A 22,820-nucleotide genomic window follows, 5' to 3' on the forward strand; every position below is an offset into this window, starting at 1 on the left:
TTTCTGTATCTGCCTTTTTTATTAATTACAACGTAACTACATCAATAGATACAAAAACATTTTTCCATATATATTTATAAATATAAATATATAAATATATATATATATATATACACATACATACAACGTAACTACATCAATAGATACAAAAACATTTTTCCATATATATTTATAAATATAAATATAAATATAAATATATATATATATATATATATATATATATATATATATATATATATATATATATATATATATATATATATACACATACATACACATATGACACAAGGATTTAGTTCTAAAAAATATAATAATTAGTTAAGTAAATAATAATAACTCGAGCTGTGAATCTTTGGGCACCACACAATTTGATTCGATTTGATTCTTGAGGGTAACGATTCAATTCAGAATCGATTCTCGATTCAAAATCAATCTTTTTTTTAACAACATTGGGTGCCAGTTCTTTGATTGACTACATTCCTCCATAAAATGGATTAAGAGCTATGATACATTTCTATATCACTTAAAAGAAAACTGGTTTTGTTGAATAAAATTCTAGGCAAACATTTAATAAAGTCAAATAGAAATAAAGCAACAAGAGAAGGATCCAACACTTCTCTTTTCTAAAGTAAATCTGTACAGCAGACATACTGTAGATCATCTACATCAAACAAAATGATTTGTCTGAGTGGCTGGGCAGGACAGCTAAAAAATAAAAATAAAAAAGCGTTTTTTCTGATTTTTTTTTATCGATTAAAAATAGTTACAAATAAGGATGTTGATTCTTTCGAAAATCGATTTTTTTTTTTGGACACCCCTAGTAAAAATTCCCAGGGTTTTCATTCTGCTTGGTTTGTCTTGGAAGACGTTTTGCCTCTCATCCGAGTAAGCTTCATCATTTTGTGCTCAGACTTAGATTGGTCAGATTTAGACTTAGACTTAGGTTGATCAGATCTAGTTTAGCGGCTGGTGCCAAAACCCCAAATGTTTATAGTCCAAAAACCAGGAGGGTGAGCCTGGACAAGGATGGATTCGCCCTATCGTAGTGAGAAAAACGTTATAATGCAAACCAGCAATCCTAACTGTCAAAGCCAACGACTGTTGCTGAAGTGTAATTTCCCCTAGTTAGCATTGTGGCAGAACGATCGCTGTGGATCAACTACTACCAGTCCAAAATAGTTGGAATCCCGAGCCTCAACATTCCATTCAGTTGTAAACAAATGGCACAATTGGCATTCTGGTCACCTTCTGTGAGCAGAATGTTTCTAACTCCTCATATTAATTGGAGGCTAAATTGATGAGTCTTTTAGGAATGCTTGAAAGGACAGTGTTGTATGTGGTAGACAGGTGGTGTCACAGACCACCTCCTCTGTTTGACAGTTGGATTGCTGGTTTACATTAAAACAGTAGTTTTTCTCACTACAATAGGAAGAAACCATCCTTGCCCAGGCACACACTCCTGGTTTTTGGAGTATGAATATTTGGGGTTTTGGCACCAACCATCGGACTACATCCGACCAATCTAAGTCTATAAACATGAACTGATGAATCCTACTCAGAGGAGCAGCGAAACATCTTCCAAGACAAACCAAGCGGTCCAGTTGCGAACAATTGAACGCCCTGAGATGACAACCACCTGGATGAACGAGAACATTTATAGCCATGTCTCTAGTAATAACCACTGCTTAAACACTAGCCCTTTTGTCCTGCATGAGAAAAGTTATATTTTTGCAGGAGCCCAATTTTCAATTTATTTTAATCACTTAAGAATAAATATTACACTCACTAACTGTGTTTCCATGGCACTTTTTCGCAAAAATAAAAGCGACATTTCTAAAATTTGGACAGAGTACAATGGCGGCGTGTATGTGTTTCCATTAAAAGACGCTTTGGGGCATGAGTTGTAATTATCGTTTTGCAAGACTCCACTTTGAGGAAGTCGGAAGCTTTGCGAATCCATGTTTCTGGAGCTGTGATTAAAATTGCAGTGATTGTCAAAATTAGGCAAGATCCTTACGTGTTACGTGTGTGAGAATTGCGAATGAGGAATAAACGTACGGATTGTGGATTCAAGGGCCCCTTCCACATTGTTTGAGCATGTGGGTCTCCCCGAGCCTGCGGGTCAACCTTTATTGCCGGGAAGCGGCCTGCGAGACAGCCTCCCACCCCCTGGCCGACCAATCGGAAGCGAGGCCAAGAGTCTGCCCGAGTTGTCCTGCATTGTTTCGGTGTTTAAGTGCCTGGTAAATGTGAAAAAAATTGTTTCCATCATGCTTTTTGCAAAATACTTCAATATCGAAACGTCTCAAAAAACACCTCGTGAGGGCAAAAACATTTTTTAGTGAGAAGTTTTTCAAAATGTGGGTGTTTCCATTACCAGTTTCTTATTCCGATATTTACGTTTTGCATATTTCTAGGGGTAATAGAAACTAGAACTATTTTGGTACCGGTACCAGTACTAAAACTCTTTCGGTACTTTTCTAAATATAGGGGACCACAAAAATTGGCATTATTGGCTTCATTTTAACACAAAAATCTTAGGGTTCATTAAACATATGTTTTCTTATTGCAGTAAAGTCGTTAAATAAAATAGTGAACATACTAAACAACTTGAATTTGAATAGTAAGTAAACAAAGAAAGGCTCCTAATTAGTCTGCTGACATATGCAGTAATATATTGTGTCATTTATCATTCTATTATTTTGTCAATTATTAGGGACAAGTGGTAGAAAATTAATTATTAATCTACTTGTTCATTTATTGATCATATCTGCTTATTTTCTCTTTTAACATGTTCTATATACACTTCTGTTAAAATGTAATAATCACTTATTCTTCTGTTGTTTGATAGTTTCCATTAGTTTTGGATGATAACACAAGTTTGGGTCTCATTCCGATACCAAGTAGTTACAGGATCATACATTGGTCATATTCAAAGTCCTCATATGTCCAGGGATGTATTTCCTGAGTTTATAAACATAATATACATTTAAAAAAAAACGAAAAGAGATGTTGAGATGCCAAAAAATATCAACGTAATCATAGTAGTATCGACTGTATACGTTCCTGTACTAGATATCATTACAGTGGATGTTAGGTATAGTTCCACCAATGGCGTTTCTTTACATTTTGATGCCGGTGAGCTACAGTGTGTATTAAAGCATGTTTACCTATTCCTCGTCCTGCAGGGATAATACTTGTAAGAAACTTAATTTATTTGTCGCAATGGAAACCAGGATTAGTGATTTAGAAGTAGCTAAAACACTGCCGATGGCGGATGGACGTTAGCCGCTAGCTTGCTAGCCATGTCTTAAATTACCTCTTCCTGAGGGCACTTCAGTGTTATAACTTCCCCTTTATCTTTAGTTTTTAAGCCAAAATGCGTCCATTCTTCCTTTTCTGTCTATACACTGTGTCTGCTTGTAAGTGCTCGTTTGCTTATAAATCAGCAATGTCATGACGTGACTTCGACGCGGGCGCGGGAACGGTAGGTTTTAGAGACAGTATCGTTGCGAAAATAATTCATTACTATTGTGGTACTATACTATACCGTACAACCCTAATAGAAACACAGGTACTGTCAGCAAATCTTCAGAAATACTCTAACCACCTACACTCTAACCACTAGGTTAATAAATAACCCATCCTTCCATCTATCTATCTATCTATCTTTTTCCGCTTATCCGAGGTCGGGTCGCGGGGGCAACAGCCTAAGCAGATGCTTAAATAACTTTTACCGCAAATGAAAATCGTCTCCAAATATCGGTTATCAGCCTCCTTGACTACTACTAATCGATATCGGCCCTTAAAAAAACATATCGGTGGATCTCTACTCCTGACCTTCTCAAGCTGTCGCTGCTGCTCATTGATCTGAGTGTCCATCCTGGAAATGATCTCCTTCAGGCAAGCCTTCTCCTCAGCCATTGCTTTCTGCTGCTGAGCCAAACGGTCCTGCATGACTAAAACGAACATCTCGTTTAGAACTTAACTTATCAATACTGCTGCGTGTTGTGTCCGTACTTCGAAGCTGCTCATCTCTGTGCCGCGCCCCCTGCTCCAAGTCTTGGCTCGTGTGCTCATGTCTGCTCTCAACCAGAGTGGAGAGACCTCCGAGACGAGTAGAGAACTGCTCCATCTTCTCGATCACGACAGTCAGAGACCTGGGCATTGAAAGCATACTCCTATAACAACACAAATTATTCTGTGCGCTCCTATGTAATACAATATTGATGCACTTGTTTCCCTTCCTTTTACATGAATTATAAACATGCAACAACAAAGGAAAATAAAGACATGGGGAACCTGGTCTCAGACGTTGCACTTGTAACTGCATCAATTTCCTCTTCTTTTAATCTTTTCAGTCTATTGACATGGTCTTCGTGGTCTTTCTTCATCTCCAGAATAGATTTTCTGGAAAGACAAGTGTGAAGCAACGCTTTACGAGTGAAACTTGTGCAACAAAGTGAAGGCAAACTCTGTCACAATATATAGTTTGGGACATATATGATTCATTGGGTTGAGGTCAGGGCTCTCAAGTTCTTAAACACCAAACGTATCCAAGCATCGGGGTGGGAAGTCATGCTGGAGCAGAAAAGAGCCCTTTTCAAGAGTGGTAGAGTATATTTTTTGGAATCCAAATCATCATATGCCACTAGTGCTAAAATCTGCACGCATGGTGTGGCCCTCCAGCCTCTTCAATTTTGCCCGCGAGACATCATGAAATCAACAAAGCAATGCACCACAGAATGTTTTCAAATTAATCCAAAATACCAGGCGGTCTCTGAATGCTACATATTTACTGCCATCTTGTAGACTGTGTGAATAAATCAGATCATAACCCTTAAAAGTACATTGAAATAATAGCACAGTATTTAGTTCAGTGGCGGATGCTGGTCTCTCAAGGAGGGGAAGCTCAATTTTGGACTACATCATAAAATGTGTTGGTTTATTTATACGTAAATTCTACCCTCTGTTCCTTTTTAAAAAAAAGTGATCTGTGACCCTGTCTAAAAGAAAGTGTCTTTTCCAGGGATTTGACAAGTGTCCTCTCAATGGCCAGCAGAGCTAGGCTGCTTAAACGGCCTTGGCCCATGGTGTTGCGGGTGTAAGACTTCCATCCATCCATCCATCCATTTTCTACCACTTGTCCCTTTAGGGCTGGAGGGGGGTGCTGGAGCCTATCTCAGCTGAATTCAAGCAGAAGGCGGGGTACACCCTGGACAAGTCACAATCCTAATCGCAGGGCAAACAGAGATAGACAACATTAACAATCACATTCCAACACTAGAGCCAGTTTAGTGTTGCCAATCAACCTATCCGCAGGTGCATGATTGACGCTTTAAACAGGAGAAGATTCTCTCTACAGCTGCAGCTGTAGCTCCAATCATTGCCACTAATGACAATAGTTTGTACACCTGTGTGCATTGTAAATGTATGTTTGTTGTTCAATAAAAAAACAAAAAAAAAACATTGTAATTATCTGCAATTATGTGTAGCTTGCTACCTCGCTAGCTGGGACTGGCGCGAGGCTAGTGCGAAGTTTGTGAGTGCTTTGAGGTGGAGGGGCTCAGCAGCACCCGTTGCTCGGTAAGGACAGAAACTGCAGAATGAAAGAAGCCAATCTCCATAAACAAAAAAACACCAAAAATAGAAGCTCTATTTGTGGCCAGTCGTGTTTAACAAAGAAAATGTCGCTAAGAGGATCAGGAAAGTCTCAGCTTCAAATCAGAACAACAGAATAAATATTGAAAAAAGGTCCCACGGACGTTTACAACATAAGATCGTTGATTCGCTCATTTCGCTGTCAATCAAAAAGGGAATCAGCCTTAGACAGATCATCTAATCATCATGCAGAAGTAAAACGTCCGGGTCAGCCCACTACCCCATAGACCCTCAGAGATGCTGAGCGTCCAATGGGCGGGACAAATCCCAGCATTTATCCAATGACTCGTCTTGTTTCGCAGCAGTGTTTGCTTCCCTATTGAACTATGTGGACGCCAAGCGTCTATACTGTTTAAAGCACTGTGAAGCTGCAGGAATGAGAGAGAGGAAAGCCATGTCGTTACCAGTGATAAGAAGCTGATTCTGAACAAAAGAGAGCTTTGTAGTGCATATTTAGTCAATAACACATACACACAACACTATATATTTAAGGTTCTCTTGTAAAGCAGGCCCTTAATGCACTATTGACAAGCTGAGCGTTTATCCCTATTTCACAACCAACACCCTAATCGTTAGCTGACAACTGGCACATTAACTGCTAGCTGACAACTGGTGTGCTAATTGCTAGCTGACAACCGGTTGTTGTTTTGGCTTGTTGGTAAAGAGACAGTTGATCCATTGGCTTCTTGTTATGTTTGTTTGATATACAGTACAGTAGTGTATAGCACTTTATATTGTGTTCAAAGTGAACAAACCTTCACTAAAATATGGACTTTTGTCGATGCTGGAATCAATTATTCAGAGTCACATTGTTTCTTAAGAATACATTTGCTTCACTATACGGAACCTTTCTATTTATTAAACCTGCTGAAGAACAAATTAAGGTTCCACTCTAAAATAAATGACAAAATACACTTATTTTGTCTAAAGACTCTAATCTCCTTCAAAAAGGACACAAAAAAAGTTTCCCTCAGATTGGCTCTGACCAGTAATTCCGCACAAGGCATTGACGCACGGAGAAAAAGCGCAAACAGAGTATTTTTCATGCATGCCTTGCAGTGTGCCTGGACGCCAGCTTTGTCGGCTTTACCTCTGCAGATCTCTCAGTCTCTCTACGTCACGGTCTTGGTCTTGCAGGAACTGGGCCAGTTTGCGCTGGTAGTGCGCCTGCAGGGCCGAGCGCTCCTTCTCTGCGCTTTGCGTTAGTGTGGCCAAGCGCTCAATGAGGTCTTCGCACTCCTGACGCATCCGTGTCTCCCTCTGAGCGGTCGATTCTTCGAGAAGCTTAACGCGAGTCCTGCGAGGTCAGATATTGGTGTTACTCAAGATGCGCACAGGTGTAAAAGCAGACACATGCATTTGAAACTAAATACCTGTGGGCGTTTTCCATGAGTTCTATGTCCTGTTGATGCCGCTGCAGGGCACTCTCCAGTAACATCTGGCTATGGTCTCGTTCCAGCTGCAAGGTCTTAATCTGGACAAAAACACACCACGTTTACAGTTTGCAGTCCTGTCTAAACACAATATAAGAGCATTCTGCTGTTCCATCATTCTATATTACCCAGGTCTAGATTTTGCCCACCATACCCTTTTATTTGGCCAGTAAAAGCCTGAAAATAAAATGTGTCAATAAAGTACTGTCATGGAAAGCAATTATGTACCTTTTATGTACATTACAAACTGCATTATTACTATAAAAAGCACATTCTGTGAAAATAAAATTGTTATCGGAGAAGGACCTTGTCCGCATGACTCACTGAAAGTATCTCTTCTCCCTTGTCGTTGCTCGACTTCTTGATTCCAGTTAACGGTGCACCATTGTCTAAACGGTCATTATTTCCGTTGTTGTTGTGTCATATGCTCTCTTCTTCTCCCAAACTGTGCTTATTCCCCCTACCATCCAGTATTCAGTGTAAAAGAGTAATGCGCTCCTCCCCCGGTGCACACTCTCTCACTAATGTTTGCGATGTGTGACTGGTGTCTATTGAACAGCTCAAGCCATTCAATAAATATAAGAAAGACAATTTTGTTTGACTACTTTATAAGAACATTTCCAATACAGGACTTTATTTTTTACTGAAAAAAGGTATTCATTCTTTCTATTTTAACAGAAAAAAATACATATACTGCATGCAATTGTATATAAATTTTTATATTTTCTAATAATGTGATCATATATATTATATCACCATACGTTCATTTTTTTGTTAATATCAAATATCTGTTTGATTTATGTATGAATATGTAATAATAATGTTGTTCATGGTAATAATGTTATGCAAGTTACATTTGTATGAATTTAGTTTGGAAAGTAGTTATACACTGTAATTATAATAATTAACTATTAAGTTTATGTTTCCTAATAATATAGCAACTATTATATTATCATAAATTTCAAAATATTTTTGTTAAAATACAAATAAATATTTGATTGACTTTTGATTCCAAAGTAAGTTATCCATTACAATTGTACAATTATAAAAATGGTAATAGATTTTATGGTAAAAAAAAACAAACAAAAAAAACAAAAAAACAGCTGTTCAGTTGCCAGAATTCTGACGTTAAAAAAAACACAGCACCATTCTTCTATTTACAGTATTACACAGCAAAAACAACTGATTTTACGATAAAAAACAGACTGCTCAGTCCCCAGAATTTTACCGTAATTAAAGCAATATAATGTAAAAACATCAACAACTATAGATTTTATGGTATAAAATTGGCCGCTCTGTCGCCACAATGTTATCCTAAAACAAACTGTGGCAGCCTAATATTTTTCCATTTACAGTAAAATGCGGGAAAAAAAACATTGCATTTTATATAATAAAATTCTGGCGACTGAGCTGCCAGTCTACATTTATTACATTTTTTTTGCAGTACTTAAAAAAAAGTTCTATAGTCAAGTAGGGCAGCACGGTGAAGGAGGGGTTAGTGCGTCTGCCTCACAATACGAAGGTCCTGAGTAGTCCTGGGTTCAATCCCGGGCTCGGGATCTTTCTGTGTGGAGTTTGCATGTTCTCCCCATGGCTGCATGGGTTCCCTCCGGGTACTCCGGCTTCCTCCCAATTCTCAAGACATGCTCCTGGATATAGGTTGATTGGCAACACTAAATTGGCTCTAGTGTGTGAATGTGAGTGTGAATGTTGTCTGTCTATCTGTGTTGGCCCTGCGATGAGGTGGCGACTAGTCCAGGGTGTACCCCGCCTTCCGCCCGATTGTAGCTGAGATATACACCAGCGCCCCCGGCGACCTCAAAAGGGAATAAGCGATAGAAAATGGATGGATGGATATATTCAAATACCTGTATCTCAAGCTGGATGATGCGAGCCTGTAAATCCTGGTCCTCTGCAGCTGGCTGTCTCTGCAGCCCCGCAACATCCAAAACACCTCGGAACCCCAGCGACTGCATCATCTTTCACACAGAGACCATAATGAAGTGCTGCATATTACAATTCTGCAAGACGGGCTACGCAAGGACTCTATTTACCTGCTGCTGTAGTAACAATTGTTGCTGCAGGCTGTCCGCTGAAAAGGGCATCTGCTCAAAAGACATACAGATATATTAGATACTATCATCGTCTCATACCATTTCCGGGGCTGTCAAAGTTAAAGCGATAATAACAAGTTAACAGTAATTTTAACGCGCTATTCACGTGTGGCACAACCACAATCCGGAAGAAGCACACGGCAGAGTCAGCTACTTAGGCGGCAGCTGACCTTCTTCTCATTGATTGTAGTAGCGTCACAGTGCATTGAGCAACTTTTATTCCATTGTTCTGAGTTTAATTTTACAATCCTGTAAGCGATGATTTCTTTTTCAAATCTAGCATCTTTTATCTGTTACTGCAGACAGCACTCGTGTTTAGAGAGTATCTGAAAAGGAGCTCCCACTAATTGAAAGACCAGCAGCCGCCACTGTTTGACAGCCCTCATAATTCCCACTTGGCAGTACCTGTTGCTGGATCGCAGCTGATGAGTTAGGTAACTGGTTTGGCTGTAAAAGTGCTGGGAAACAAAGCAGATATGTAAGCACACCTTTGATTGCACACTATGTCTTAAAGCACATCTGGACTAAATAAAGCGGAGGTTGTGTTAGTATCTCAAGTCTTTATCTGATCAAGACATTTTGGACAATTTTGCTTCCAACTTTGGGGAAACAGTTCGGGGAAGACCATGTTCTGTTCCTACATGGCTGCGCAACAGTGTATAAAGTAAATTGGATGAATCTGGTGTGAAAAGAAAAAGCCCAAACCTAAACCACATCACACAAGTTTAGGATGAACTGGAACCGAAATTGTGAGCCAGGCCTTCTTTCACGATATCAGTGATCTGTGACTTTTGGATCAATGCATACCAGTTCCAGACCAACTGTACTCTAAACTATACTGTACTCTAAAAGGGGTCGTACATATTCTCTTTGTGTAAATGTAATATCTATCTGTCCAATGTTTTGTCAAAGGGAGGTAAATACCTTCTTTGGTTTTCTCATCTCTGTTTGGAGCAGACTGTGAAGCAGGGCGAGGTTGTCCGAGGGAGGAGCTGTGACACGACGAAAAATGGAAGATGGAAATGTCAGGTCAGCATAAATCCAATATAGTTGAACCTCAATTTATGAAACCCTCTATTTGCGAACTCTTCAAATGACAGCTTTTTGGATCGCGCCAAATATGCCTCTGTGTGCGAACTGTGTCTCTCTGTACCGACGCTTCTTTCATTCGTTCGTATTGAAGAGACTGAGGAAGCTCGCTTCGTATTTTTAATTGTGATAAGAACAAACTTTTCTGGAAAAAGATGCCAAAGCGGACTTCCTTAACGGACGACGAGAAAACTACCTCTTGTTCAGTGGCGCTTCTTCAAAGAGCACGCGTACACATATACTGCTCTTTTTTCTCCTTCCTTGAGCTGCTCCTTTGACCATTTTAAAAGTGGATATTTAACTATTGTATCAATATGGTATTTAAAAGGAAATATGTTTGTGATTTATGATTGTTTGTGGGGGCACCAAAGGGAGTTCTGTGTGTGTGCGTGTTGGCAAAGCAGCGTATAGAAGACAGTTGGGCTTGTCGTTGTTGTTTTTGGCTGTTAATAAATTCATTAATTACCTACTCGTTATGTTTGTTTGAAGCACTTTATATTTTGTTCAAAGTGTACAAACCTTCACTAAAATATGGATTCATGTTGAGGTTGGGAACCATTATTCATATTTAAATTGTTTCTTATGGAGAAATTTGCTTCACCATACAAACTTTTCTATGTACGAACCCTGTTCTAGAACCAATTAAGTTGGTAAATCAAGGTTCCACTGTACATACTCCAGGAGATTTTTGTGTTTGATTTATTTGAATAAAACGAATCCCAGTTAGTTACTACACAGTAGCCTCTAGTCTTCCTGGGGCCCATCACACAAGGCAATAATCAAAACACAAATTCAACACTACATAGAAATTACACTTAAGAACACAGGATATGCAAATATATTGTTATAAAAATAAAAATAAAAACAGTACTATAATACATTCATGAAAAAAAAATCATATATAAAATAAGGAATAGGAGGAAAATACATTTGCTGGGGTTTGTCTTTTTGTTATTTAGCAACTTAACTCAAAAAGTTATTGGCGGATTTTGATGAAACTTTGAAAAACTGTACGAAACTGTACCTTATGTTTACATTATTAGGCTGAACTTCTCTGGATGTGTATGCTAGCGGCCTCGCCTCCACCCACAGAGACAAAGAGAGCAGATGACTGACAAGAGCGTTCAGTTTGCAAGTGAACCCTTTTGCAGCTTGTTTAAAAATGAAAGACAAACAAAACAAACACGCGCAAACATGGACATTGCATTTATTTTTCGATTAATTACTTCTGCCAGGAGGTAATGAATCTGCTGGCAACATGGCTTAAAGTGTTATTGGCGGATTTTGATTTAACTTTCAATTAAATGTTAGAAATGGGATAAGGAACAAGTGTAAGGAGGTTGAATTGAGTCATTGACACTGTATTCATGTAACTGAATTTTTCGCGTTTGAATTTTGTGAACTAACTCTGAAATTATGACAATTTTATTTAATAAAAGTTTGGAAACTAAATTTGTGTTAAAAAATTCAGTCTTTTAAAATATCGATTTACAAAACTCAGTCTAAAAAAATCAGTGTGTAAACATTTAGTGCTAAATATCATCCATCCATCCATTTTCTACCGCTTATTCCCTTTTGGGGTCGCGGGGGGCGCTGGCGCCTATCTCAGCTACAATCGGGCGGAAGGCGGGGTACACCCTGGACAAGTCGCCACCTCATCGCAGGGCCAACACAGATAGACAGACAACATTCACACTCACATTCACACACTAGGGCCAATTTAGTGTTGCCAATCAACCTATCCCTAGGTGCATGTCTAAATATCAATAGAATTTTTTTTTTTTTTTTAATTTGTATAAAATTCATTGTATAAAAATTTTGAGTAAAAAAAAATCTGTTTAGAAAAGACTTCAATGGAAAAAAAATCAGTGTGAAAAAAAATCACTGTGTATGAAAAATCAGTTTTTAAAATTCAGTGTAAAAAAAATTCTAACTCAAAACCAATTTCAGGTAAATTAAAACAAAAGCACCTCATTGGCTTGTTTTGAGACAGAATCCATTGCTTCAGTCTTAATTTATGGCAAATGGCTGTAAAGTTTTGGAGCAACAAATATCTTTGCGCTGAATTTTTTTTACAAGGATTTTTTTTTACACTGCATTTTTAAACACTCAATTTTAAATAGAATAGAATAGAATAGAAAGTAATTTATTGATCCCTGGGGGAAATTAAGCACCACAGTTCCCTCACAATAGACAATAAACACTTACGTATTTTTACATGTAAATAATATAAATAAATACAGTCTATTACGCAGCATTATTCACATGTGAATCATATAAATACAGTCTATTTTACAAAACTGTGTATTTTAACAAAATGAACTTCTAAACACATTCTGGGCTCAAATTTGTATTTAATGAAATTCTCAGCATAATTTGATGTAAAAAAAATTGAGTTGACAAAATTCAAACGCAGAAAATTCACTTATATAAATTTAACGAAACAAAAGGTTTTGCAATAAAAACACAAATGAACCCCCATACAAGTGGTTACATTTTATAGGGTGATCCAGATCATCGTCTTGGTTCTGGATTGTTTTAAAAGATTCTTTAGCCTGGCACAGGACTGCCCTCTCTGATTGCTTTTCTAATTATTTACAACTTACCCAACAATGTTGTCTCTGCCCCTGCTTGTGTGTGAAGTGGCTTCCTTACTGGAATGACAGAATATTTTGGTGAACACACACAGATCCATGGATGAACATTTAGCACTTCCATAATACCTCACAAGCAACTCCAGATCCACTTCTTCTCCCAGGCCCAAAGACTGCTCCTGCTTGGAGACTTTGGCGTCAGAGTTGGATCCGGTGAGAGACCTCCTCCTGCTAAGAGCGCCCACTAACCAGTCGTCAACATCATCCTTTATCTTCAGGCTTCTGGTGGTGTCTGGCTTTGCTGTTTTTGGGGAGTCCGACAGGGGGACATCTCCTTCTATTTTAGAAGCAGGTGCTTTTGGGCCGCCCGTCAGAGCGGGCTTTCTCTCCAACAAAGGCGAGGACGGAGATTTGGGAGACTCTGATGAGGTCTTCTTCTCTTTGACGTCATCTTCCAGGTCGCCGGGCTCATCGCTTCCTTTGAGACACAGCCAGTCGGCTGGGTTGCGGGGTCGAGTGGATGTCGGGCAGATGGGCGGCTTCTTTTCGAGGCTGGAAGGACGGACATTCTCTGTCGAGAATCTTTTAATTTTTTTTTAAAGGCAAAAATAAAACCGGATGAGTGCCTGTTTTGGTGAATCTCAAGTCACACACAAACACACCTGATGGACTGCTTGCGCAACTGGTGCCCTGCAGGAGGGGCTCCCACAGTGGGCTGATAGGATCCAAATATTCGATCGTCTTCTAAAAGGGCGTCTGAGAGGCCGACAGGGGAAAAAAGTATTTAAATTCCAGAATAAAAAACTTAAAACTCTACGGACGCTACACAAAGTTAAGTAATTAAGCAGTGTAAAAATATATACAGGTATACATAAAAGGTAGGGTTAGGCCGATTATCGGCGCCAATATTTGGCATTTTGATGTATGTCTGCATCGGCCTTTAATTTTTTTTTTTTCAACTACAACAGTAGTTGTAATCAGCAGATAAAATATACACACATACAATTCCAGTATTTAGTATTCGAAACAAGATAGTAATAACCACTGCTCATTTACCAGCCTTTTTGCTGAAGTACGTTTTTTTTGTATTCATTGAAGACTAAAACTGAACTAAAACATTAAAGGAGCGCGTGGAGTTTCATGTTCTGTGATTCAATCAAACAATCTACGTGACAGATATGGATGGTCATGAAAATGACAGAAAATATATCTCTGCCATAAAATCTATCTTTGTGCAAATTGACAAATAGACGATTAATGAGTAAAGAAGAGCAGGCAGCAGCTCACACATTATCTTACTTTCTGTAACATCCAGGAAGAAACAATGCCAGCCATCTTGGGGCGGTATAGCTTGGTTGGTAGAGCGGCCGTGTCAGCAACTTGAGGGTTGCAGGTTCGATCCCCGCTTCCGCCATCCTACTCAATACCATTGTGTCTTTGGGCAAGACACTTTACCCACCTGCTCCCAGTAACACCCACACTGGTTTAATTGTAACTTAGATATATTGGGTTTCACTATGTAAAGCGCTTTGAGTCACTTGAAGAAAAAGCGCTATATAAATATAATTCACATCTTGAAAAATGTCTTAACTATAGTCAACATGAAAGAGCTCAGAATTCTTTTTGTTTAAATGTTCACAATATTTTAGGGTTCCGCCCAAGGAAACCCTACAAATGTGTAAAATTTAGTAAATGGTGAGTTATTGTGATGTAGAGAAATGCCCTATTTTTTTAAATAATTTTCCCAGATTTGCCATATCTTGAAATGCAAATGTTGATGCTCCTATTGAACACATGGTGTTTGTAAAATCCCATGATGTTTTTTTATGTCACTACTGGTCCGACGTTTCCTCAAAAATAAAATGTTAAAAAAAAAGTCAAAGTTAAAGTACCAATGATTGTCACACACACTAGGTGTGGTGAAATTACTCTGCATTTGACCCATCACCCTTGATCATCCACTGGGAGGTGAGGGGAGCAGTAAGCAGCAGCGGTGGCTGCGCCGGGGAATAATTTTTGGTGATTTTACCCCCAATTCCAACCCTTGAGGCTGATTGCCAAGCAGGGAGGTAATGGGTCCCATTTTTATAGTCTTTGGTATGACTCGGCCGGGGTTTGAACTCACGCCCTACCGATCGTAAAATCCCATGATGTTTTTTTATGTCGTTACTGGTCCGATGTTTCCTCAGAAATAAAATGTAAAAAAAAAATTAAAGCCTTGGTCAAATATCAGTTATTGGCTTTCTCGACTACAAATACTCGGTATTGGCCCTGAACATTTTTATTTATTTTCTATTTGGTTTATTTTTGGTTTCTAACTAGATTGCATGCAGATGCTTTTTATTAGATTTGTTTGTCAAAAGTTGTACTGTAATGGCCTTCTCACTTGTCTCTCTAAACAAGCTGTAAAGCAGCTGAGGTACATCCAGAATGCTGCTGCTCAAGTCCTGACTAGAACCAGGAAATACGACCACCTTATTCCAGTGCTTAGGTCACTGCACTGGTATCCTGTTGCTCAGATAATAGACTTTAAAACGGCTCTCCTTGTGTACAAGTTTGTTCATGGTCTTGTGCCAAAGTACATCTCTGACATGTTAGAGTCATATGAACCATCTCGAGCTATGAGAACCTCAGGGAGTGGTCTCCTGCTGGTACCCAGAGTCAGCACCAAACATGTTTTCTGCTCACATAATCTGTAATAGTCTTCCTGAAGATGTGAGACGGGCCTTAATGTTGGCAATGTTCAAATCCAACTAAAAGTAATTTATCCAAACTCTTTGATTGATTTTAATGAATTATGATGATTGTATTTTCGGATTTTAATTTTAATTATTTGTCCTTCTTTTAATTTGCTGTAAAGTACTTTGAATTGTGTTCTATAACTAAAATTGCCTTGCCTTTTTTGTTTGGCTATTGTGTTACTTATTGTATGTACGGTATGTTATTTGTTATGTATGAAAAGGTGTGTATTTCCTTTTGCCTTAATGTTGCATGCATTAAACTTTTGAAACAATATACCCCAGCATGTAATGGGGATGTTAATAAACAAACGTACCTTTCAAATTGTAGTTCTTCTCCCGTGACGGAGGCGGGTCCTTCTTGGCACCTGTGGGTGACCACTCCACACTGCGAGAATTATTCTCCAGAATCTCATCGAGCCTTGTGCGAATTCTCTGGGGATGCTCGCCACTGAGATAACGCAGAAAAAAAAATATATATATATATATGGCATGAAAATAAGGAGGGGGAGTGAAGTTTTTAGACTCATATTCCACATTAACGTGTTTTTTGGTTTTGTTTGAACGCCTATGAGAAAATACTGTATGTGACCAATAGTGGTTAAACACAGGGGTCTTCACAGTGTTTTACAGGCCAAGGACCCCAAACTGATAGAGCAGTGGAGCAGGCACCCCCTACTACTAGGTCTTGCATGTATTGACATAATTTGTGAGAACATTGCGGAAGGACTATAAAAAAAAAAAAATTAATAGTATAATCAACAAAACATTTCATGAGCCCTCAGAGCACCGGTGTCAAACTCAAGATCAGCCCCAATACATCATTTAAAGGCCTACTGAAATGAGATTTTCTTATTTAGACGGGGACAGCAGGTCCATTCTATGTGTCATACTTGATCATTTAACGATATTGCCATATTTTTGCTGAAAGGATTTAGTAGAGAACATCGACGATAAAGTTCGCAACTTTTGGTCGCTAATAAAAAAGCCTTGCCTTTACCGGAAGTCGCAGACGATGACGTCACCCGTGTGAGGGCTCCTCACATCCTCACATTGTTTATAATGGGAGCCTCCAACAAAAAGAGCTATTCGGACCGGGAAAACGACAATTTCCCCGTTAATTTGAGCGAGGATGAAAGATTTGTGGCTGAGGATATTGATAGAGAAGGAGGACTAGAAAAAAAATAAAAATAAACAAATTGTGAGCGATTCAAATGTTTTTAGACACATTTACTAGGATAATTCTGGGAAATCCCTTATCTTTTTATTGTGTTGCTAGTGTTTTAGTGAGATTATATAGTACCTGATAGCCGGAGGGGTGTGTCCACGGGTGTCTTGACGCCAGTCTCTGAGGGAATTAGTCACGGCAGCAGCAGCACGACAGAAGTTCCGCTGATCTCCGGTAGGAGGTTACTTTTTACCGCAATTTTCTCCCGAAACCTGCCGGTTGACAAGTGGTCGGGATCCATGTTCACTTGACCGCTCTGAGCCATAGTAAAGCTTCACCTCCGGGAATTTTAAACGAGGAAACACCGTGTGTTTGTGTGGCTAAAGGCTCAAGCTTCCCACCTCCATCTTTCTACTTTGACTTCTCCATTATTAATTGAACAAATTGCAAAAGATTCAGCAACACAGATGTCCAAAATACTGTGTAATTGCGCGATGAGAAGAGACGACTTTTAGCCGCTAGTGGTGCTGCGCTAATATGTCCCCTCCAACTCGAGACGTAACGCGCACACGTCATCATTCCGCGACGTTTTCAACAAGAAACTCCGCGGGAAATTTAAAATTGTAATTTCGTAAACTAAACCGGTCGTATTGGCATGTGTTGCAATGTTGATATTTCATCATTGATATATAAACTATCAGACTGCGTGCGTGGTCGGTAGTAGTGGGTTTCAGTAGACCTTTAATATGGTCCGCCAAAGCCTGGAATAACATGCGTCAATAAAGTACTTTATCTTTTGTTACTAAATATATTCATTCTGTTGTTTTTTTTTTTTCATTTTATTTTTATTGACATCCAGCATCAGACATTTCCATCTATTAAATCATATTCACATACATCACATAACCGTTGTCTGTCCTAAATGTCAAAAGTATTTTTGTTTGCCACCCACCACCCCCAAAAAAGAAAAAGAAACAGAGATAAACAAAAACAAGGTAGTATCTACACATACATCAATTAAATCAGCAAAGAATAAATAATACATTGATAATAATAATGAACAGAAATAAAATAAAATATATACAGATACTTATATGTATATATACACATATAGGGAGTAACCTTTTTTTTTTTTTTAAACAGTACACTAATTCCCAAGATTTAAATCAGGCTTATGGGGAGTGACATAATTGACCCAATTTTCCCAGTATGAGGCAAATTTCTCCAATTTATAATTAATAAAGGCAGTTATCTTCTCCATTTTTTATATGTCCATTGTGGTTTCCATCCATTGCTTCAAAGTTGGGCTCTCCTGGGATATCCATTTCCTAGTGATGGTCTTTTTACAAGCCACCAGTAGGATATTCATTAAGTATTTATCTTTCTTCAGCCAATCTTGAGGAGCAAGTCCAAAAAACAAAGTTTTACTTTCAAGGGGTATTTCTCGTTTAAAAATATCCTGTAAAGCTTGGTGTATCTCTTTCCAATAGTCCTTTATGGTAGAGCAGTTCCAGAAAACATGGTAGTGGTTTGCGTTTGAATTCCCACAATTTCTCCAGCAGGCAGGGGGAGTTATCATAGTGAGACTTCTGAGAGGGTGTAATAAAAAATCTGATCAAACTTTTCCAGCCAAACTCCCTCCACTTGGGTGAGCTGGTACAAGTCCATTGATATTTCCATATTATTGTCCATTCTTCCTCCGATATAGTTATCCCTCCTTCCTTCTCCCATTTTGTTTTAATATATGAGGTTGAGTATAATTTCATATTCAACAAACACTTATACAGGCATGAAACAGTTTTATCAATAATTTCTGAATTGTAAGCTTTTGTAAACAATTCAATCCAACATATATTCGTCTTTGTAACGCTTTTCACCTTCATATCAACAAAATGACGCAACTGCAGATATCGATGAAAATCTTGGTTTTCTAATATATATGTCCTTTTCATAGTTTAAAAACTAAGCATTTTTTTATTTTCCATTACACTACATAAAGCTGTTATACCCTTAGATATCCAGTCCTTAAATCTTGAGTCTAATTGATTAGGTGCAAACTCTGTATCATAGGCACACCACTTAAGAACTGCAATATCGCTCTTGAGTTTGTGTTCCTTTATGATCTTTTTCCACACTTTAAGGGTCCATTTCACCCATGGATTATCAATGTTATTTATGTGGGCTTGTAAATTGCTATCTGCCAGAATTGCTTGTATGGGGATGGAGGCCATTTCTTCTTCAATAATTTTCCATTGAGCAACATATGACGGGTTGCACCAGCATATCACTGCTCTCATCTGGGCTGCAAAATAATAATATCGGAGGCAAGGTAAACCCCATCCTCCTTTTTGTTTGATCAATTGTAAAGTTTTGAGACAAACTCTTGGCCTTTTACTTTGCCATATAAACCTTGATAGCATTTTATCCCATTCATTGAATTGGTTTTGGTTAATCTCTATTGGAAGGGTTTGGAACAGGTATAGCAGTCTCGGCAGTACATTCATTATAATGGAATCAATTCTAGAACTAAGGCTAAAAAAAGGAATTAAGTTCCATCTTGCTATATCATCTTTTATTCTTTTATGTATGGGTAGATAATTGTATTCTGATAATTTTGTTAGATCTTTTGACAAATTAATGCCCAGATATTTAAAAGAGTCTGTTTGCCATTTCAGAGGGTAACTACTTCTAATTTCCCCTGGTGGGTTATAATTGTATGAGAGTAGATGGGTTTTACCTATATTAATTTTATATCCTGATAATTGACCATACATTTCAAATGATTGCATTAAAATAGGGAGCGAGTATGTTGGGTGTCCAAGATAGACCAAAATGTCGTCCGTATAGCAGGCCAATTTATACTCTCTTCCTTTAATCCTAATTCCCTTAATATCTTCGTTTTGTCTGATAGACTGAGCTAATGGTTCCAGATATAATGCAAAGAGTAATGGTGACCATGCACATCCCTGTCTAGAACCCCTTTCTAGGGTAAAACTGTTTGATAAGTATCCATTGACTTTAATCCTAGCAGTAGGATTATTATATAATGCCTGTATAGTTTTAATGATTGTATCCTGAAAGCAAAATTTGTATAAAACTCTGTAAAGAAAATTCCAATTGACCGAATCGAAGGCCTTTTCATTATCCACACTTATAACAACTGCTTCGATGTTTTTTCTTTGTATATGATCCATAATATGTAGTGTCTTTCTTATATTGTCTTGTGTTTGGCGTTGATGTATGAAACCTGTTTGATCATTATGTATTAACATAGGTAAGAAATCTTCAAATCGTTTGGCCATAATGGAAGTAAATAGTTTATAATCTACATTGAGGACCGATATTGGCCTGTAAGATCCACATTCGATTCTATCCTTGCCTTCTTTTGGTATAGCTGAAATAATTGCCTCCCTCCAACTAGGTGGCGTTTGTGCCTTTTTTAAGACCCAACTCAATGTGGGGAGTAAGACAGGTATTAATTCATTTTTAAATTCCTTATACCACTTTGCCGTGTAACCTTCTGATCCTGGCGATTTACTTAATTTAAGCCTACTAATGGCAACTTTTAATTCATTTTCGGTTATATCTGCAGACATTGTTTTATTTTGTTTTTCATCTAAAATAGGTAAATTCAGGGAATTCAGGAAACTGTCAATTTGAGTTATGCTCCTACTAGAGACCTCGGAGTATAAAGTTTTATAAAAATGTTCGAAGGCTTCCTGAATTTCATTTGGTTTAGTTTTTATCCCTTTTGTTCTTGGATCCCTGATTTTATAAATTGTGTTTTCCGCTATCTTATTTTTTAGTTTCCAGGCCAATATTTTCATAGACTTAGAGCCACTTTCATAGTGTCTCTGTTTCAGAAACATTAGATTTTTTTTAATTTCTTGAGTGGCCAAACTGTTAATTTCATTCCTAATATTTCTTATTTCCCTTGATGTGTCTTGTGCCAAATCTAGTTTGTGTCTTCTTTCTAATTCTTTTAGTCTTTTTTTTAAGTCATCTAATTTTGTATTTTGTTTTTTTTTCTTAAATGAAGATATTGCTATAATTTTCCCTCTTAAAACAGCCTTCAAGGTGTCCCATAAAATGGGAGGCGAAACCTCTCCTGTGTCATTGAACTCTAAGAAAAGACTAATTTCCGATTTAATATGTGTCTTAAAGGGCAGGTCATTCAGCAGACTTGAGTTTAATTCCCATGTATTATTTTTTGCCCTCAAATTAAAGTCAATAGATAGGTATATAGGTGCATGGTCACTTAGATCTATCGTCCCAATTTCACAAGTACATATTTTATCTTTATCCTTCCCAAATGTTAGAAAATAGTCTATTCTTGTATAAAGACTGTGCGGAGCGGAGAAATAAGTATAGTCCCTTTTGTCTGGGAAAAGGTCTCGCCATATGTCAATTAAGCCTACTTCATCAAAAAGTGTGTTTACTTTCTTATAAAGGGGTTTAACGTTATGTATTTTTATGCTAGATGAGTCCAATTTTGGCTGTAAATAGATATTTAAATCCCCACCACAAATCAAAAAACCTTCGGTTTCCGTTACCATAATATTGGTGATTTTTTGGAAGAAGTTAATATCACTCCCAGGTGGTGCATAAACATTCAATAAGGTAATTGGGTTCCCATCTATCTTTCCCTTTACTAAAATAAATCTACCCTCTTTATCACGAATTTCCAGTACTTTTTCAAAATTTACCTTTTTTGAGATGAGGATAGCAACTCCTCTCCTATGTCCTAATTTGTATGACGAAAAAAACAGGTGAGTGAAGCCCATTCTCTTTAATTTTACATGCTCCTTGTCAGTCAAATGGGTCTCCTGAAAATATACTATGTGGGCTTGTTCTGTCCTCACCTTCGATAAGATTTTACTGCGTTTGATTGGGTTCAATAGCCCATTAACATTGAACGACACACACTTTACTCTGTCACTAGCCATATGTGTTTAGATGTAAGTGTACCAAAAATATTCAAAATATAACCAAGCAAGTCTACTCCCATAACGAAAACAATTGAAATAACATAAATAAAACAAAGCAAAATAACCAAGGGAAAATAAACAAAAAAAAGGGAGAAAAAGGAAAAATGTAGTTCCAAGGCAGGGGTCTCTAATAAATGACCCTTGGTTAGGCTACATAAAGCATCTAGCTGTGGGGGAAATCCTCTCCCACCTATGGGCAGAGGGCCCCCATCATGGCACTCGATAGAGAGGGGAAAAAAATCTATATTCATTACATAGATGCATCCCTCATTTGTATATATTTCTCATCTAGTTGGGGTTACATTCTGTTGGTTTTGACAACAAAAACATATGTTTACCGCATGCAATTGCATATATTAGTATTCAATATTATCTAATAATATAATACATATATTTATTTTCTGGAAATAAAAATAAATACTGAAATATCTGCTTTACTTATGTATGAGTCTGTAATAATAATGTTGTTCCTGTTAATAATGTACTGTTAGTCGCTCGTGGTGTGAATCTTTGGACGATTTGATCCTATTCTGATTCTTGGGGTGACAATTTGATTCGGAATCGATTTTCAATTCAAAACGATGCAAACCGATACTCACAATGTATTACTTGGAATAATAATTACAATGAAACTTTTTCAAAACAGTTAACAGGTTAAAAAAGCTCCTTCAGGTTGCATCGAGATGGCCTAAAAAAGTTTTTTTCAATTATTATTATTCTTGTAAAAAAATCAAATACAATACATTTTTTAATCGATTTTTTTAAATTATGAAACAATGTAGAATCAGGATGGATAAGAATCTCGATTTGGATGTCAATCGATTTTTTGTGCACCCTAATGGTTACATTTGTATGAATTTAAGACAGAAAATAGCTACAATTGTGTAGTATTTTTTAAGTGCAACTACAATGAATTTATATTGCAGTCTATAATCTGTAATAATAATAGAATAGAATAGAATATATCTTTATCGTCATTGTACGTTGTACAACAAAATTGTAAGCAAATGTCTCTAGTGCAAATTCATAATGACA

At 37.7% G+C, this 22,820-nt stretch overlaps 1 protein-coding gene across 3 annotated transcripts in view; it reads right to left on the reverse strand.

Moving 5' to 3' along the window:
* Positions 1-22,820, reverse strand: part of LOC133556179 (fas-binding factor 1 homolog) — a 55,944-nt gene that overhangs the window by 9,689 nt on the left and 23,435 nt on the right. For all 3 annotated transcript variants that reach the window (XM_061905855.1, XM_061905853.1, XM_061905854.1), the window contains 13 exons: positions 15,947-16,080; positions 13,554-13,647; positions 13,021-13,473; positions 12,904-12,951; positions 10,133-10,200; positions 9,614-9,666; positions 9,149-9,199; positions 8,963-9,073; positions 7,035-7,135; positions 6,752-6,958; positions 4,303-4,410; positions 4,021-4,160; positions 3,841-3,959 (listed from right to left, as the gene is read on the reverse strand). In XM_061905855.1, coding sequence (XP_061761839.1) covers positions 3,841-3,959; positions 4,021-4,160; positions 4,303-4,410; positions 6,752-6,958; positions 7,035-7,135; positions 8,963-9,073; positions 9,149-9,199; positions 9,614-9,666; positions 10,133-10,200; positions 12,904-12,951; positions 13,021-13,473; positions 13,554-13,647; positions 15,947-16,080 — 1,687 coding nt within the window. The remainder of the gene's footprint in view (positions 1-3,840; positions 3,960-4,020; positions 4,161-4,302; positions 4,411-6,751; positions 6,959-7,034; positions 7,136-8,962; positions 9,074-9,148; positions 9,200-9,613; positions 9,667-10,132; positions 10,201-12,903; positions 12,952-13,020; positions 13,474-13,553; positions 13,648-15,946; positions 16,081-22,820) is intronic.

This window comes from Nerophis ophidion, linkage group LG07 (assembly GCF_033978795.1).
Source record: "Nerophis ophidion isolate RoL-2023_Sa linkage group LG07, RoL_Noph_v1.0, whole genome shotgun sequence".
NCBI lineage: Eukaryota > Metazoa > Chordata > Actinopteri > Syngnathiformes > Syngnathidae > Nerophis > Nerophis ophidion.